The 18,258-nt window shown below is 34.4% G+C and overlaps 1 protein-coding gene across 2 annotated transcripts; it reads left to right on the plus strand.

Moving 5' to 3' along the window:
- Positions 1-12,049: 12,049 nt before the first annotated feature.
- Positions 12,050-17,023, plus strand: LOC8267951. 2 transcript variants are annotated; one of them, XM_002531739.4, is made up of 7 exons: positions 12,056-12,515; positions 13,579-13,667; positions 13,779-13,854; positions 14,388-14,437; positions 14,616-14,957; positions 15,978-16,016; positions 16,380-16,948. In XM_002531739.4, the coding sequence occupies exons 1-7, from the start codon at positions 12,341-12,343 to the stop codon at positions 16,563-16,565; spliced, it is 957 nt and encodes a 318-aa protein (XP_002531785.2). In that variant the 5' UTR covers positions 12,056-12,340; the 3' UTR covers positions 16,566-16,948. The 2 variants fall into 2 exon arrangements, with proteins under 2 accessions (XP_048231008.1, XP_002531785.2); XM_048375051.1 differs by lacking the exon at positions 15,978-16,016 and having other exon boundaries at positions 12,050-12,515; positions 16,380-17,023.
- The last annotated feature ends 1,235 nt before the right edge of the window (positions 17,024-18,258 follow it).

Genomic DNA, 18,258 nt, shown 5'->3' on the forward strand with positions numbered 1-18,258 from the left:
GCTTGGAGGCCACTCCAAGCTAATTTGCTAGGAGGTTACTTCAAGTTATAAATTTTTTTTAATAATGTGTGGTCCACCATGTGGAGGGACCGCCAACAAATCTCTCCTTCCCGACTACATGGGAGGCACCATCATTCCAGCTGCTTGTCGACAATATTCAAACTTTCCTCGCGGAAGAGCTTTGGTTAACATATCAGATCAATTTTATCAGTATGGATCTTTTCCAACTGTAGTAGCTTCATCTCTAATACATCTCGAATCTAGTGATATCTCACATCGATATGTTTAGATCTTGAATAAAAGGAGGAATTCTTCCCAAGGTGAATAACGCTTTGACTATCACAAAATAGCTCATACTTCGTCTGGTGGAAACCAAGTTCACTTAAGAAATTTTTCATCCATAGCAACTCCTTACATGCTTCAGTTGCTGCAATAAACTCTGCTTCTGTTGTTGAGAGCGCAATACATTTCTATAGTCTCGACTGCCGTGATACAGCTCCCCTTACAAATGAAATCAGATAACCTGATATGGATTTTCTCGAGTCAACATCTCCGGCCATATCTGCATCTATGTAGCCAACTAACATAGGTTTTCCATCTCCAAAAGATAGACACATTCTTGATGTACCTTGAAGGTATCTAAGGATCCATTTCACTGCAGCTCAATGTTCTTTTCTAGGATTTGAAAGGAACCGACTCACTACTCCAACTGAGTGAGCAATATCATGTCGTGTACATACCATGGCATACATCAAACTCCTAACTGCTGAAGCATATGGAACTCTTTCCATCTCCTCCTTCTCTTTCTTAGTAGAAGGGCACTGTTCAGAATTCAGTCTGAAGTGATTAGCGAGGGGACAGCTAACCGCTTTAGCCTTATCCATGTTAAATCTTTGAAGTACTTTCTGAATGTACTTCTCCTGTGATAACCATAATTTTTTGGCACCTCTATCTCTGGTTATCTTGATGCCTAGAATTTCCCCTGCCGAGCCCAAGTATTTCATAGCAAAAGACTTGCTCAACTACTTTTTCAAGTTGTTGATTCTTGAAATATTTTAGCCAACAATCAACATGTCATCCATATAGAGCAGAAGTATAATAAAATCATCATCAGAGAATTTCTGCACAAACACACAATGGTCTGAAGTAGTCTTTGTGTACCCTTGCTCCCCCATAACTGACTCAAATTTCTTATACCATTGTCTCGGTGCCTGTTTCAAGTTGTACAGTCTTTTTTTCAACTTACAGACATATTGCTCTTTCCCATTTTCTTCAAAACCCTCTGGTTGCTCCATGTATATCTCTTCCTCCAAATCACCATGAAGGAAGGTGTAATACTCGAAATTTTTATATATATTTAATAATGAGTATTTATTTATTTAATTAATTTAATTTAATTTTTATTTTTATTTTTATTTTTATTTGGTTTAATTTGAAATGATTCAATGAAAATTTTAATATTAGTCAATTAAATAAATTATTTTTCTATACCCAATTAGTTGAAATTTTAAGAATTAATTAAGTAAATTATTTGAAGAGTAGAATATATTTTTGGTTATTCAAGTTTTCCCCAAATGCATATTTATATAAGTAAGATTATATATTGGAAAATTATGGTAGAAATTGTAAGGGATGTTTTTATAAAAGAATTTTGAGAAAATTGGTATTTTAATTGATTAGTGGTATTAAATTTTAAGTTGGAAATTTATTATTTAAATTAATTTTGTGTTAGGACTAAATTGGAAATTTATTTTAGAATAAGGATTCAAAGTATAATTTTATTTTTATGGGGATTTAATGGAAATTTGTGAGTTTGGTATAGTTGTAAATAAATATGTCGGTCAGGGGTATTTTTGTAATTGTGTATTTTCAATAATTTTAATTTGGCCCAAAGTGAATAGTTAGGGGTTAAATTGAAAGGCTAAAAATAAGTTTGGGGGTTAAATTGAAATTCTACAGGATGAAATTGTAAGTAATTAAGAAAGTTGAGGGACCAAACTGTAATAAGGAAAAGTTCAGGGGTCAAATATCGATATTGAAAGAAAGAAAAGAAGGAACGGGGAGAGAGAGTGAGGCACGGGAAGAAGAAGAAGGAGGCAGGAGTTGGCGTCGGTGGCAAGCCTGGCCGGAGTGGCAAGTGCGAGAGTGTGCGTGTGGCGAAGGCCGTTCGGCCGATCTCGGTGGCGATCGGCTCCCCTTAGAGAGAGCTTCCTTTTAGCGGTGGCGGCGTTAGTTTTGGTGGCCGGAGGAGGGATTTCCGGCGAATTGGAGGCAGCCGTATTTTTAAGCTTTTCCGGCGAGCTCCGGCGAGCTATGGATGATCAGAGGACGTATCCCGACTCTCCTCAGCTCAAGCTTCGCAATGGCACCGGTTTTGTGGCGATCGGACTTCATTTGTGAATTGACGGCCGACCAAACGATCAAGCGTCTCGGTAATTTTTCTCTGGCCCGTAATTTTGGAATTCTTGGTTTAATTGTGTGTCTATTGGATTATATTGAGTATTTGATGATATTTGTGAGTCAAAAATAATTTTGCCTGTTAGTTTGTCTGCCTCATATTTTGTGCTGTGTGGCGGAGTCGGGAAATAGTGAAGTTTGGGGACCCGACTCCCGTTGTTTGAATTGTTGGATTTTTGAAGTATTTTTCTGGCAGGTCCTGGACCCGTTTTTATGGGGGGTAATGTCCGTGTTGTAGGGGAGGTTCTGCCGGATTTTCGTTAGAATTTTCCCGAGTCGAGATTCTTAGACAATCAGTCCTAGGAGTCTAGACCTAGGATTAATGATCGATTGTTTCGGCGTTTTGATAAATTGTTTTCCGTGACTAGATTGTCCGTTTGTTTCGGCTCGCTCTAACCGAGGCACCGGAGCAGAACTAGGAGGTCGCCCAATTCTGTGAGTTAAAGTCATATATCGCTTATGCACGTGTCATGCATAAAATTTGATTTGCTACTGTGATTATTCATTTGCAATTTCAATTTTTCATTTAATTATTATTATTATTTGCATGATGCTTTTAATTACTATTTAAATATGTTTTTCCTTTATCACCAATTTTAATATTGCATGATGACTCAGGATGGGACGGCAGTAGAACATAGGAGTTGGATGAGTGTTCCAATATAATCTGATAGAGATAGGAAAAGGGTAAAGAGGTAAAAATTTTAAGAAAGAAAGATTAGGACCTGCCCTGGTCGAGCATCGCTCTCTGGGAAAAGGGTAAAGAGATAAAGGGTAAAGAGGTAAAAATTTTAAGAAAGAAAGATTAGGACCTACCTTGATCGAGCATCGCTCTCTGAGCTTAGTAGAGTGTGGTTGCCGGAGTAAAGGTCCCTGGTCGAGCATTGCTCTCTGGGCATCAGTCTTATAGGATAAGAGAGCCGAAAGGCTAAGGCTGAGAGTTAAGTGACCGGACTGGAGGTAAGTTCCCTGGTCGAGCTTTGCTCTCTGGGCGCCAGTCCTGTTGGAATGAGAGGTTTGATATGTTAGAGTTGAGGTTAGTTCAGACATAAGTATTGAAATAAATCGAAATGTTAGAGTTGGGATTAGGGTTCTACTGAAGTACTCCGTCCCATTGCATGTGGAATAATTTTTGTTTAAGCATAGCATGACACATATGTCTTAACATGACACGTATGGTTCGCGTGATTTATTAATTATTTTAAAATTAAATGAATGTGATATTGAAATGTTTGAAACTGTTTTAGATATATGATTTTAGCTCATTCTCGAGACTGACAGTCTCCATTTACTGTTTTTCAGATTCGTGACTGTTAGTCTTCCCGCGACTCATATTCAGTAACCCGACTCCTTCATGGTATGTAAATTGGTAAATCTTAGATTCTCCACAGTAATAATAATAGATGTATCAGTTGTAAATTTTCTGTAGTTTCGGGTCTCGCCTAATTGTTCCGGCAGACCGATTCAATTGTGTAACATGTAATGTTAAGATAATTTGTAGCTTTAATAACATTAATTGAGATAAGATTTGTTTAAGTCAGTGAGTGTCAGGCTTACTATGGGTTTCGGTGGCCTTACGCCTACCCATTCCCTAGTGCCGGTCATGGGCCCACGGGTGGGGTCATGACAGAAGGCAGTCTTTACATCCATCTGCTCGATCTGCAGGTCGAGACTTGCTGCTAACCCTAGCATTGTACGAATAGATGTCATTTTCACCACCGGTGAAAAAATCTCATCAAAGTCAATCCCTTTCCTTTGGCTGAATCCCTTGACAACTAGTCTAGCTTTGAATCGTGGTTGGAGACCGTGTTCCTCATTCTTTATCCTGAACACCCACTTATTTTTCAAAGTTCTCTTGCTTTTAGGCAACCTTACCAGCTTGAAAATATCATTCTCATGCAAAGATCTCATTTCATCTTGCATGGCTTCAATCCATTTCTGCTTGTGTTCATTGTCCATAGCTTCTTCAAAGCTCTCGAGTTCTCCCCCGTCAGTTAATAACACATACTGATCTTCGGGATATCTGGTAGATTATTGTCGAACTCTACCAGATCTCCATAGAATTGGAGAACCCACATCTGCTGGTGGATGATGATGAACACCATAATCATCAGTATTACCTGGTTCAAACTCAATGGGAGCATCTTGACCATTTATCTCCGGTTGGTCGCTTTCTTCATCTCCAATATGTCTAGGAACCGTTGTTGAGGAATCAATTCCAAGTTTGTTGAATCTCCATTAGATTGCTCAGAAACATTCTGAGCCCTTTTAATATCCTTAATGGTCTGATTTTCAACAAACACGCTATCACGGCTTCTGATAAGCCTCTTATGGACTGGGTCGTAAAATCTATAGCCAAACTGATCTTGACCATAGCCCACAAACACGCACTCTCTTGTCTTAGCATCAAGTTTGAACCTCTCATCTTTGGGAATATACACAAAGGCTTTGCACCCCGAACACTCGCAGATGACCATAGGAAACATCCTTTCCCGTCCATACTCTTTCTAGAGTATCAGACTATAGAGGGATACATGTTGAAAGGTTGAGCACATAAACTGCTGCTAGTAGAGCTTCACCCCAAAACATCTTAGGCAACTTTGCATGTGAGAGTAGACATCTAACTCTCTCCATTAAAGTTCTGTTGATCCTCTCAGCCAAGCCATTTAACTGCGGCGTCTTAGGAGGTGTTGTTTGATGCCAAATACCATTATTTTTGCAATAAGCATCAAATGGTCCAATGTACTTTCCACCATTATCTGTACAGATGCACTTCAGCTTCTTGCCAGTCTGTCTCTCTACCAGAGTTAGAAATTGCTTGAAAACTTCTAACACCTGGTCCTTTGTCTTCAAAGTATATACCCATGTCTTTCTTGAATGATCATCATTTCTCGTCACAAAGTATTGACCACCAAGTGACTTTGGCATTGGTCCACAAAAATCTGAGTGAATCAGATCTAACACATTCTTCATTCTAGAAGGAGAGAAACTTTTGAAAGAAACTCTATTTTGCTTCCCTGCCAAACAATCAGTACATTTCTTCAAATGAACCTGATCCAATCCATGTAACACATTTCTTTTGGCCAATATCGACATTTCTTTCTCACTCTTGTGACCGAGTCGTTTATGCCACAACTTAACTATACTATCATTCTCCACTGTATTGACATCATCACGGGAGAGCTTTGCCTGTATCATGTATAGTTTTGAATATCGTTTTCCCTTGGCCACTACCAATGAACCTTTGGTAAGCTTCCATTGGCCATTGAAGAAGGTGTTGCAAAAACCTTCATCATCCAGCTTGCCTGCTGAAATCAAATTCAGGCGCATATCTGGAACATGCCTGACATCCTTCAAGACTAGTTGCATACCATTTTTTATTTCTAGAAGGACGTCACCTTTGCCTATGACTTTTGCAAAATTCTCATTTCCCATTCTTACATCACCAAATTCGCCTGATGTGTAAGATGAGAAGAATTCCTTCTGAGATATAGCATGAATGGTAGCACCAGTGTCAATCACCCAACTCATCTCATGGATTGCAAGGTTGAAAATATCATCATCATGAACCATGTTGAATTCTCCGACAACATTTGCTTGTTCATCATCACTGTTGTCATATTTCTTTACATCTTTTCCTTTGTTCCTTTCTTGGTCATTCTTTAACTTTCGGCAGAATCTTTTGATGTGGCCCTTTTTCTTGCAGTAATGGCACTCAGTATTAGCATATTTGTTTGACTTTCCTCTGCTTTTGTTTCTAGGTTTTGGACCCCTAGCTTCACTCCTCCCTCTAGATTCTGCTACAAAGACATCTGACTGTGATGAAGAGGAACCTTGTGATCTTCGTCTACTCTCTTCATTCAGGATGCCACTTTTAACAGCTTCCACATTTACTACTCCATTTGGTGCAGAATTTGTTAGTGTAATTTTCAACATCTCCCAAGACTCTGGTAGAGAGGCGAGCACGAGGAGAGCGAGCACCTCATCGTCAAACTTTATGCTCATACTTGACAACTGATCCACAATCTCTTGAATTTCATTCAAGTGATCTGCTATAGAAATACCATCCTGATATTTTATCTGCATTAATTTTGCCAGATAAAATAATTTGTTGTTGCTGGTTTTCGACGCGTACAACTTCTCAAGCTTCTCCCATAATATTTGTGCGTGAGTCTCATTACATATGTGGTTGTATATATTATCTTCGACAAACTGTCGAATGAAACCACACACATGCTCATGCTCAAACGCCCATTCTTCATCTGATTTTTCTTCGGGTTTATTTGTTGCAAACACCGGTAAATGCAACTTCGTCACAAATAGGAGATCTTTCATCTTGTTTCTCCATATGCGGTAATTCGTGCCATTTAAACTAACCATCTTGCCTGTCTTTGCCTCCATATTTTCGACAGATGCCCAGCACTTCAGGAAAGAGTAAATAAATATATCTAGCTTATTTTCTGATGTGGAGGATCCACTATCTAGTAGCAACCACAGAGCATACGATAATTAGATATATATAGATACTCAAGGATGGCTCTGATACCAGTTGTAAGGCGGTGCAGCAGGATTACTTTGTCGAAAATAAAATTAAGGACGGGCAGAAACTAGATAATAAATGACACCGAGAATTTAACGTGGTTCACCCTTAATATTGGGTTATGTCCACGGGACAAAATCCGAATAAATTTTCCACTATCAAAATAGCAGACATACAAAGAGAGTACTTTTACAGAAAAATTTCACCAAAATAATGACACTCAAGTGTTTCCCACACACCCGAAATAATCTCACTATTTTTATTTCTCACCTCTCTCACTTCTCACGCCCTTTAGAGAGAACGTTTCTCTAGCTTGCCTATTAGCCTAAAGCTAATATTTTTGTACTACAGCTTCCTTCATTCACCTCCAAGCAATCCAAGTTATAATTTTTTCTTTTAATAACGTGGGGTTCATGGGGTTGATAACTTGCTAATTTTATGCTGGGAATGATTTTTACATATGAAAAAGAGGCTAAAAGTATACAGTTGCTAGAGGGGTGAGATTAAATCTAAGCCCAAATGAGCCACTTAGAATTAGACTAAATGCACAAATAAGAAGGTTTTTACTTTGTATTGTTCATTTCATAGGATGGCAGAAACCCAAGCTTGGCAGTGAAGATCTTTAAACCTGAGCATGGATGCTTTAGGGACTTCAAAATCCTTTAAGCCTCAGCAACTTTCTTAGCAAAATACTTTGAAGAAATGGTACATGAGAAATCTAGTTATAGAGTTAAAAATATGAAAGAGTGAGGTTGGATTAGATCTAAAGCTGAATGTGATTGTCAAAATGCAAAAGGCCAAAAAAGATAAAAAAAAAAAATTCATAGTTAGATGTCAGCTTTAAGATTGACTTTGGCTGCCTAAAGCCTATACTGAGGCTTTGGAAAGATCACACTAGGAACTAAAGTTGAGATTGAACTGTGTAATAAGAGTTTGAAAGTTGGCAGAAGGTTGTTCAAGAGGATATTCGTACTTTTTTTATGCGTGCGAAAGAGGATCGAAATCAGGATGCAAACCAGTGATTAGGCTAGATGACTACTTTTTTAAGAGGGTCTGCAATGGCCAATTTGATGGACAAATATTTTCCATAGCTTGGTAGTCATTGATAAAGAAACAAAGTTAATTAGATATCGCTCATATGCTGGTTGACATGAGAATTGGAACTTCCAGATGGTTCGACAATTATTGTTACTTCTAATATTTAAAAAGTTAGAAAACATTTTACCTTTTTAATCATTTTTACATACAGTATTGTATATGCTTGTTTCAGAGATTGATTGATGCAGTAAAAAGAGTGTAGCCATATGCTGAGCTTAGGGGTCCGTAAAAATTAACCAAACTGACCAAATCCAATTCAATTCTAACCAAAAATCATGGTTTAAAGTTGTGTCATGATTGATATAGTTTTAAAATTTTTATAAACTGAATTTTTGGTTTGGTTTTGATTTAAGAAAATAAAAGTCGAATTAAACCGAATTGAACCAATAATACAATTAAATTACGTTCTCTACAAATCTAGTTTTCATTTTTCACAAATTGTAATAAATAATTCGACTTATCGTTTGTGATTTGTGATATTAGTAACGTAGAATCCACAATAAATTGTCTTGCAAAAATACAAGCAATCAGGTATAGTTTATTCTATATTTTCATTATTTGATAAATTTGACTTGCTAATAATAATATTGTATATTGCTATTTTGACAAGCAACTCAACTCAAGGTGGTCTACTCAACAATCAGTCACGGCCAAATGGAAACAGAAAGGCAAAACATACGATTAATACTTCTAATGATGTTGATGAGATTACGGAAGTTTTTCTTTAATTAGGGGATTTAAAAAAAAGATTATCATTATAGGGTAAAATTATACAAAAATTTAGTTTTATGGTAGTTTAAAATTAATTCTCATTTTAGGATAGTTTTTGTCCATAAGTAAAAAGAAGAAAAGAAGAGTTATCCAACCATAGAAGTGCATACATGAAAAAAGAAATAAAGGTAAACATAATTTGTAGAAGTTTTTTTTGATATTTTAATATTTGTCTAATTTAAATTATTCTAATTCTAATTAATTAATATAACTTATTTATTAAAAAAATTGAGATATGTGATTAAAATAAAAAAATATTATATAAGAATTTTGACCCGGTCCTTTAGTAAGACATTGTCCTCTAGAAGAATTTATCTCTGATGGTAATCTAATTACATCTGCCGCTAGTGCATGCTTGGAGAACCATGTGACTAAAATCAAATGTCCTAGAAAAAAATTGGGTAACACAATCATCTTATTATGTATGTATTTAATCATGTCGTGTATAATTTATCTTAATATAAATTATTTTTTATTTTAAATTTATATCTTAGTTGTAATGTTATTTAATTTAATGACATATTTTAGGAAATTTATAAATAAATTGTATTAATTAATTAAAATTAAATAAATATTAGAATACTAAAAGAGATTTCTACAAATTATTATTTTTTTACTCTTAGCTTTTTTATTTTTATCCCCAGGTGGATAGCTATTATTTTTTCCATTTTTCTTTTTGTCTGTTGCTTTAAGTGATGGATAGTCGTATCTGCCAATTCAATTAGCGCAGAGTATTTACATAGCCAAAAACTACCATAAAATGAGAATTAGTTTCAAAACTATTCTAAAACTGGATTTTGTGCGATTTTACTCTAAAATGATAATTTTCTTTTTTTAAATCCCCTAACTAGAGAAAAACTCCAGATTACTGTATGGTTCTTGGGTGGTAAAAATGTGAAAGGATAAAGATTAAGACCAATTGGATATGGAGTAAATGTTGACTTGAGCACTAGATAAACAATCTTAAATGTAAGAAGTGATTCATTAATTTCATTTTTTTTTTACAGTTTATGAATTGAATGTAATAGGAGCAATCAATTTGTTCATTGATTTGTACTTGACTGTGTTAGGACTGTCCAAGATACTTAGTGAGACCATTATGAATCTGGTGTATATGTAAGTAAGAAAGTGAGACTAATACCGGTCAAACAAACCAGATTTCCTACCCTAAGAGAACTTTGAGGAAGAAGCATTATACACCATTAACACACACAATTGTTAGGAAAATCAAGTTTATCGATGACGACTCATTGCTCACGTATGCCATTGATTTTACATTTCAAGCATCAAGATTTCAGTGGATAGGAGGCCCTTCAATTACCTCAAGCCAACTGCAAAGAGAATAGGAGAATGCTATTAAAAGGCAAAAAAGAGAAAGGCCGAAATGAAACTACAGTAGCTAAATAAAATGGAGATGCATACTGGCTGTTAAGATCGTATTTAGAAGACTTGATTTTGTAACTGCTTTTGGCTCTTTTTATTTTGAGGAAGCATTTTGCTTATGATAGTACTAAGTTCATATATGACTAGTGTTTGTGATATTACATGGTAGTTCCATAGGAACTTAGAAACTGTTTTTGTGTCATGCAAATCTCAAAAGCAATTAAATACCAATGTGAGATTCATAATTGTTTTGCATTCATGTCATATTTGCAGTAAGTTTCCCTGTTTTATGCAAACTTAGATGTATTGTAGTATCTGCTTGTTTTGTAGGTAGTTAAAGCAATACAATGAAGCGTCAAAACACACTACATAAGTCCATAATTAGCAAAAGCTCATTTCTCATTACCATAAATACCTTATGCATCAACAGCATTGTACTTTTACAAATTACTATATACATTTTCAGTTACCAATTTAACCACTGTGTATCAATCAAGTAACTTACAATATATAGTTTCAACTCAATTAACGCATACATATGCCTAGAAACTAAACTAATAACCCAGAGAAGTACAGACAAATATTACTAGTAACACAAGGAGAAGCCAATTTATCATGCTATTCCTTCAATTTTGCTCTCTACTTCTTTAGCATTTTTTAAACTTTGTAGCTCGACTCACAACTTAGCTATTTCGTTCGCCACCTTTCTCTTTACCAAAATCATATGCTTCATTAATTGTGCCTCTTTGAACCTGGTTCAGTTCTTTATTCTCTGCCATAAGCAAGCCATTCAAAAGTTTAATTCATTAATCACCTCTCTTCCCCTGATATACAATGGCTCATCGTGACAATCAAATAATTCACTTCTCCTAATCTACACAATTGTTAATAAGACATTAATTGACTCAAATAATGTAAATTAAATTATGAGTGAATACCTATATAGCCGAAGAAGTAGGATAATGCAACAACAAATAATATCAAAAGTAGATATTTAAAAATGGATTCTGGAGTACTATTAAGAATCAAAGTCATAAGAATTACAAAAGTTGTGGCATGATTTGTATCGAGGTATATTTTTTATTGATTTATAGGAGGCATAATAAGCTATGAGCTATAGAACAGGGAGTATTCATCCCCATTTCATTTAGTACAGAGGGTATACTCCCAGGAGCAATCACTATTACCACTTGAGTTAGGCAAGTGTGTATTGGAGTACCGTACCATTAATGCTTACTCTATCACTTTTAAAATTAAGCTAAGGGCACGGACAATTGATTTCATGCACATTAAATTTTTATTTCAAAAAAAATAATAAAAATAGAAGACGGGCCTAATTGCACCTTGAGCATCAGGGGACATATTTGAGCCTTTTCCTATATTCTTTTACCTCTTCTATTTGATAAAAATTACTTATTATGGTCCCTTCCAAGTCTATTGACCAAATTCTTTTAAAATAATAAGGTATTGTTTGAGTTAAGAAATTTTAAAATTTATAGATTTAAAATATATAAATTTAAAATTTATAAGTTTCTAAAATTTTATTAATTAGATTAAACATAAAAACAATAAATTTCTATTTAAAGTTAAAAGTGATTTGAGGAAGCGCAATCAGCGTGGTTGTCGATATACAGCTTCAGAATCAAAACATTCTCCAAACAAAGAGCAAGCCCAAACTGTAGCAGTGGACTTGCTCAGCCCAATTTGACATTCTGTTAGCAACTTATTAGTTAGGTACAACTTCTTTTAAACTACACACCAGGTCATTCTAAGCTATTTCCATAAAGCCGAAGAACATTTCAGTAATTTAACCTTGCAAATTACACAAGATTGCTTACATGGAGATCTAAGATCATGCCACGTATTGAGTTGCAAAAGACAGCAATTTTGTGTAGTAGAAAACCATAGCTGACTCTCTGAAGTCGGAATTCTTTTTAGCACCTAATTGTTGGGCAGCAAAATAGATTAAGACCAGAGGTTTTAACATTTAAGCAAAAGGGTTTAGAGTTCTTTGCTTGAAAATAGAGAAAGGAATATAATTTATAGAAACAGAAAAGAGAAAGTGCGTAAAATTTGAATCTTTATAAAAGAATGGAGAGTAGTAGCAGTAACAGTAACAGTAATAGCATTGTAATGACGAATCAAAGAAAGCCTTTACCAGGAATCAAAATAGAGAATCCCTTTACTTTCAAAATTCTTCAAGTATTTACTGGCTTTGGCTTTGGCTGTGGTGTTGGTATTGGTGTTGGCAAACCCATGAATTTAGGTACCTCTCTCTCTCTCTCTCTCTCTCTCTCTCTCTCTCTCTCTCTGTATTTATATTTGGGAAGATGGCATTTTTAAACCCAGAAATGCTGAACCCCATCTCAAGGTCTCTGGCTTATAGTTCATGTAAAACAGTTAATTTGAATTTTATGAGTCTTTTCTTTGCATTTATTTTCTTTTCCAAATGTTGAATTGTGTTTATTTGGTAAGAAAATGTGGAAAATGAGGAGAAAGTTAGTGAGTTTAATTGAATATCTGGGTTTCGTGGGAAGGAGTAATTCAACTGATGCTCTGAGTATACATAAGAACTAATTTTGATTGTTTGTTTTGTTCTGCAATGAAAAAGATGTGTTGGTTTATGTTTTCTGTTTTTGCTTTCTTCTTCCAAGTTGAGATGCAATGGAAAATATTATTGTTTTGATTTGCAGCGGTGTGTTAACTTGTCTATGTTTCATGTAATTTATGTTCTTCTCCTATAAATATGTCGCTGCAACTAACATTAAAGGGGAAAGGGAAACAAATTGACTACAGCAAAGTAATTACTTAGAAGGTTGTCTTTCTAAGGAAGTTGAAATTGATTTTATGTAATTGTATGTGATGCTAATGACTTTCTTTGGAGACATCAAAACAGTCATATGGTCTAATATTTTTATAAAGATATTTATAAAGGCAAGGAACTTGTTAGTTGGTCACCCTATAAATGTCAATTAGTGAAAGATTGAACCACGTTACTAGTTAGCTTGCAGTCACTAGTTAGTTTGCAGTCTTCCAACTTGGAATTTATGTGATTATACTTTTAGGTAATAGCATCTTTTCACAGCACTTTAATGTAGAAGGCAATTAGGTTCTATAAGACCATCTCGATACAGCTATTTACACAAGTGGACTCAATCAAGAATTCTACAATGCTATCTCTTCAGTTGTGGCTACATTTTGGATCAATTGAGTTTTAATAGGTAGCGCATGCTGTTTATCTTCTACATTTATTCGAGGAAGTCTCCAATATTTTTCTTTTCATTTCATATTATTAGTAACATGCTACTATTGTTTCAAACTGCATGTAGGTGCATTACCAATGGTAGGCCAAGTTATGAGTGCAACCAGAGGTGCAACTGATGCCTTTTCTGGTGCTAGCAGGCATGTAAATGATGCTGTAAGTCAAAATTCTGTGCTTATGAATGTTTGTTATGATATTTTTCTTCTTTGGTAACTATTTCAGTTGAAATTGACATGACCAATAATGTTCTCATATCTCAATTTCCAGCTGCGGAAGATGGGAGCTAAGAGAATTGAAGTAGGCGCTGGGTGTGGAATTGGTTTTGGATATGGCTTCGGAGTTGGTATGCCATTTGTTATCACTTCTGAAGAAGCCTTCCATACTTTTTTATGCTCCAAGACTTTGTTATTTATATACTGCCTTTAAAGAAGTGCCTTGCTCCTGGTGGTCTCTTTCTGTTTACTTTCCATTGCAAATTATGTCCTTGTATATACTGCCACAACATTGTATCACTATGTATAACTTACTCAAAATTTATAATGTCATTTTAACTATTACTATGAACAATTTGGTGAATAATGTCATTGGTCTACCATGAAGCAACAGTAATCTCAGGTGTGGGTACAGTGAATAGACTAATGGTTGCATTAGATGAAGTGATATTGGATCTAAATGAGTAAAGGTTCAAAAGAATCCTCAAGGGATCAACCTGGGTGCTGTCAAATACCAATGTTTATTATGAAATGAGGTTGAGAGTTTGGGTAGGATGAGCTCTCCATGTGATGGGAGTATTACTCATTTTTATGTCAATTTTCGTAAGACCTGTTTCTTTATTTTCCAGAGTTGACAGCTGAAAACTCAACTTTTGTGTGGCAGGTCTTGCTGTTAAACCTGGGGTGGTGCAGAAGATTCAATTCTATCTTATGGTATGCAATATTTGTTTTCACTAATGTATATGTATAGACACCCATTTTCATATCCAACATGCAGATTATGGGAAACAACCATGTTGAGGATCTAGCCCTTTAGGCGTGGACACACGAAAAATGCCTCTTACAGTTTGTTTCTCACCTGTCAGAACTTTGACTGTTTTAAATTTGTCAGGAAGTGATAACAAAGATGATGACAAAAGTCGGAATGTCTCCTAATTTATCAATTAGTCAAGGTGGCTTTCCAATGTCTATGCAAAGTGGCATAAGCACTTTGAGTGGACCCTTAATCCAAAATCCGTTGGGAAGTATTACACAACTGGCACCACAATTACCAGATCAAACATCTCAAAGCATGCATGGATTTGGAAACATGAGTCCACGCCCAAGCTATGGAAACTCCGCATCAATAAGCAGTCTAGGGGACACACCTTTTGGCAGTCGAACAGAAAAGGTTCTTAGCAGTTTTCTACAGAATTCTATGCTGAAAGAAGACAACACTAACCTAGATGAAGTGGTATGCATGATTAAATTTATCTATATTATTTTCCCTGAGATCTTATTTGCCAGTATTGGCTTCATAATTCATCTCAAATATCGTATTCGCTTGTATTTGGTAAGCCTTGACTTGGTAAGTTCATAATTAGCCGTTATTGCCAATTTAGTAGAAAACATTGCCGCTTTATACCATTGAAACAAGTATGCAGGTGGCTTTCAAAAATCTCATATAATATACTGGCGGATGATTTATTTTATTCATTAAAGAATTAGGAGTTAGTGCTTTTGACAATCCTTTGTAATTAGCTCAAAGGTTTTGGCTCAGTTCTTTTCGACCTTCTTTAATTTAGAAATTTGAACAGTAAAGATTAAAGAAGCCTGTGAAGCAGAAAAGCATTGGTTTTCTGGTTATAAAATCAGTAGTTGCATTGGTTTCTATTTAGGCGGTCATCATATCATTGCTGATAAGTTGTTGTTTTATCTAGAATATTATCATGCAGTTGAAGCTGACTTATAAGGCCAACTGTTACCATTTTGATTAGATAGGATAAAATTGTGTTGGGTGAAGCAAGACAACTTTTGAACTGCGATATACACTTCAAAAGTTGTTCAATTATGAATCCATCCTTAGGTTTCGAAAGTTGGACAGAGGATATGGCAAAGTATTTTAAATCATATAGAAAAAGAGTTGGACAATTATTTTTCCTTGTAAACTTTAACTGAAGATTTCAGTTTTCCTTTTACAATAAATTGTAGTAGTTCAAGTCTGAAAATTCTTGTCTAATCTCATATGGAACTTGTACTGAAAATCGTGGTACTTAGAATAGATTATTAGCTTGGATACTAAAAGTCTCTTAGTACACAGTAGAAAGAACTGGATCATGCTTTTGCCTTTGCCACATAATGAAGCAATATATCCAGGGACATGTTGTTATAAACATAAAAGGACTTTTGGTGGACTCAATTTTCACTTCTCTATGAATCTTATATGCTCTGAAATGTTTCAACTATCATGTGTAATTTTTTGATATATTCTCAGGCTGGACGCTTGCGGTCTGAAAATAACCTGCTTCAAATGGTAATATTTTCATGTTTTCTCTGCTTGTCTGAAAGCCATTTTGTCAATTTCCTGTTATTAGCTTGCAAATGTGGATCATCAATGAAAATATACTAGAATATAGTGACAATAAGAACTGAGATTTCATTTCAATGGGTTCTTTTCATTGGAAATTCAATTTTGGAATCAATCACGACTGGAATAGCTAAGTAGTTTTTTTAATGGATTTGCTGTTGAGATTCATGAGAGGTTCTAACTTGTATAGGGGGCATCTCTCATGGCATATTTTGTTCATTTCACTTGCAATGCATAGCCTTTTCCACCATCAAACAATTCTTCATTGCATTGATCACAGTTGAATAAATGGTTATACTGTGCATTCAGGTGTTGAAACACCAGAAAGTCATTGAAGAGCTTATGGAGGAGAATGAGAAGCTTCGTCAGATACTGATGGAAGACCTGAAAATATCACCCAGCAAGTTCCAATCCAGCTACTCAACTAGAACTAAATCTACATGTGCTGATTGTTTCGAGTGTCGAAGAAAACAACGAAAAAGTAGAGGAAGATAACTAGCCTTTTTACAGGATACTGCATTTTACTTCTTGATCACTAAGATTTTAAACAATGCCCTTGAAGATCAATTATCAGGAGCCATCAATTATGCTTGGAAGATTAGAATACAAAGATAGACGCATATCTGACTTCCAAACAAATTGATTAAGTTGGTTAAGTATCAAATATACAGAGTTGGAGAGCTTCTGTAGGGGATGCTAAAAGGTAATCTAACCTTTCTTTCTTTTTCTTTTTCTTTTTCTTTGGGAGGTTTCTTTTCTCTTACACATGTTCTTTTTTTTTGGTAATATATGTCTTTTACACATATTTGATAAGCTAGAACTCTGTAAAGAGACCCTTTTTTTCTTTTCTGCAGTCAAGTAACTGTGATTCAATTTAATTTTCTCCATGTGTGATGCAACATTAATTTCTTGATCTGCTTTCTGTTTTCCTCACTTGAACATTTGTATTTCTAGTGGTTTTGGTACATATCTGTAGTGGAGGAAATGCAAAGCTTACAAATGCAATGTAGAATCGGGTCTGAGATTGTTTCTAGAATTTATTTTTTTATACTCACGGTCCGGAAAAGATAACTTATTTTTAATTTACATCTAATTTAAGAAAATTAGTTTTTTAATAGTTGACTTATCATTAAATCTGTGCTATTTCGTATTAAAATATCCTTGTTTGATATTTTAAGTATGGATCACATTAATTTCATTGGACTTGCCAACTCATCTATTTGTTGCCGTATGATTTGCATGATTTTGAGATTCAAATAAAAGAAAAACATAGTTATTCATATCAATAAATATAACTAATAAAAATTTATAATTTTGAAACAAGAAAATTAAGAAATTTAATTTTAGGTGATAATATTTATGTTAACAAATAAAATGTATTTTTATTATTAGTTATTTAATTAATAATTTAAAAATAAACTATAATCTTAGATGGATGAAAAAGATATTCTTTTACAGATATTTTTTATTTAAAAATAATTTTGAGAATTAATAAGAAAATTTATTTTAAGAAAAAGCATTCTAACCAACTGCATTCCAAAATAATAAACATAAAAAAAATTTAACATGTTAAAGATTAAATACATATTTATGTTCTTGAATTTATATTAATTAGTTAATGTAATATTTTAATTTCTAATTTAATTTAATAAACATTTAATTTTTTTTAATATCTAAATATTTTGATTTTTAATTTAATTTATGAATTCTATTTTTTAATAATATTTAAGTATCTTTTATGCGATATATAGAACAAAAATATATATTAAAAATATTAAAATTTTACATAAAATTAACATACTAAATTAATTAAGTGACCAAATTTAGAAGCATAAATACAAAATTTGGCATATATTAAAATGAATTAGTGGCAAATTGTGTTTTCATGGAACCCTACCCCACCCATATAAAGTCATTGCCATCTTCGGATGAGTACAATGCGGCCTGGTGGAAATAAATGAATGAGGCGACTGTTGGTGGATGGGCCACTGATCTGACAGTCCTTTCTATTACAGCCCCCAACACTCCGTTCAGCTTTCATATACTTTGGGCTCCTCAAAATTGAAACTGTGTTGAATTATCGAGAAAGTTTTTTTCTTTTTTTTTTTTTTTGAAAAAGTACACGCTATTTTTTTTATATTTACACGTTGTATTTTTTTATTTTTTTTATTTTTATGCTTTCTATTTT

This window comes from Ricinus communis, chromosome 5, assembly GCF_019578655.1.
Source record: "Ricinus communis isolate WT05 ecotype wild-type chromosome 5, ASM1957865v1, whole genome shotgun sequence".
Taxonomy (NCBI): domain Eukaryota; kingdom Viridiplantae; phylum Streptophyta; class Magnoliopsida; order Malpighiales; family Euphorbiaceae; genus Ricinus; species Ricinus communis.

What these genes read in the sequence shown, in the direction of transcription:
- LOC8267951 (XM_002531739.4), top strand. Translation starts at nt 12,341, where the DNA reads ATGGAGAGTAGTAGCAGTAACAGTAACAGTAATAGCATTGTAATGACG. An exon ending in AGATTCAATTCTATCTTATG is followed by an intron (nt 14,438 to 14,615) that starts GTATGCAATATT and finishes TAAATTTGTCAG; the next exon opens with GAAGTGATAACAAAGATGAT. An exon ending in ACACTAACCTAGATGAAGTG is followed by an intron (nt 14,958 to 15,977) that starts GTATGCATGATT and finishes ATATATTCTCAG; the next exon opens with GCTGGACGCTTGCGGTCTGA.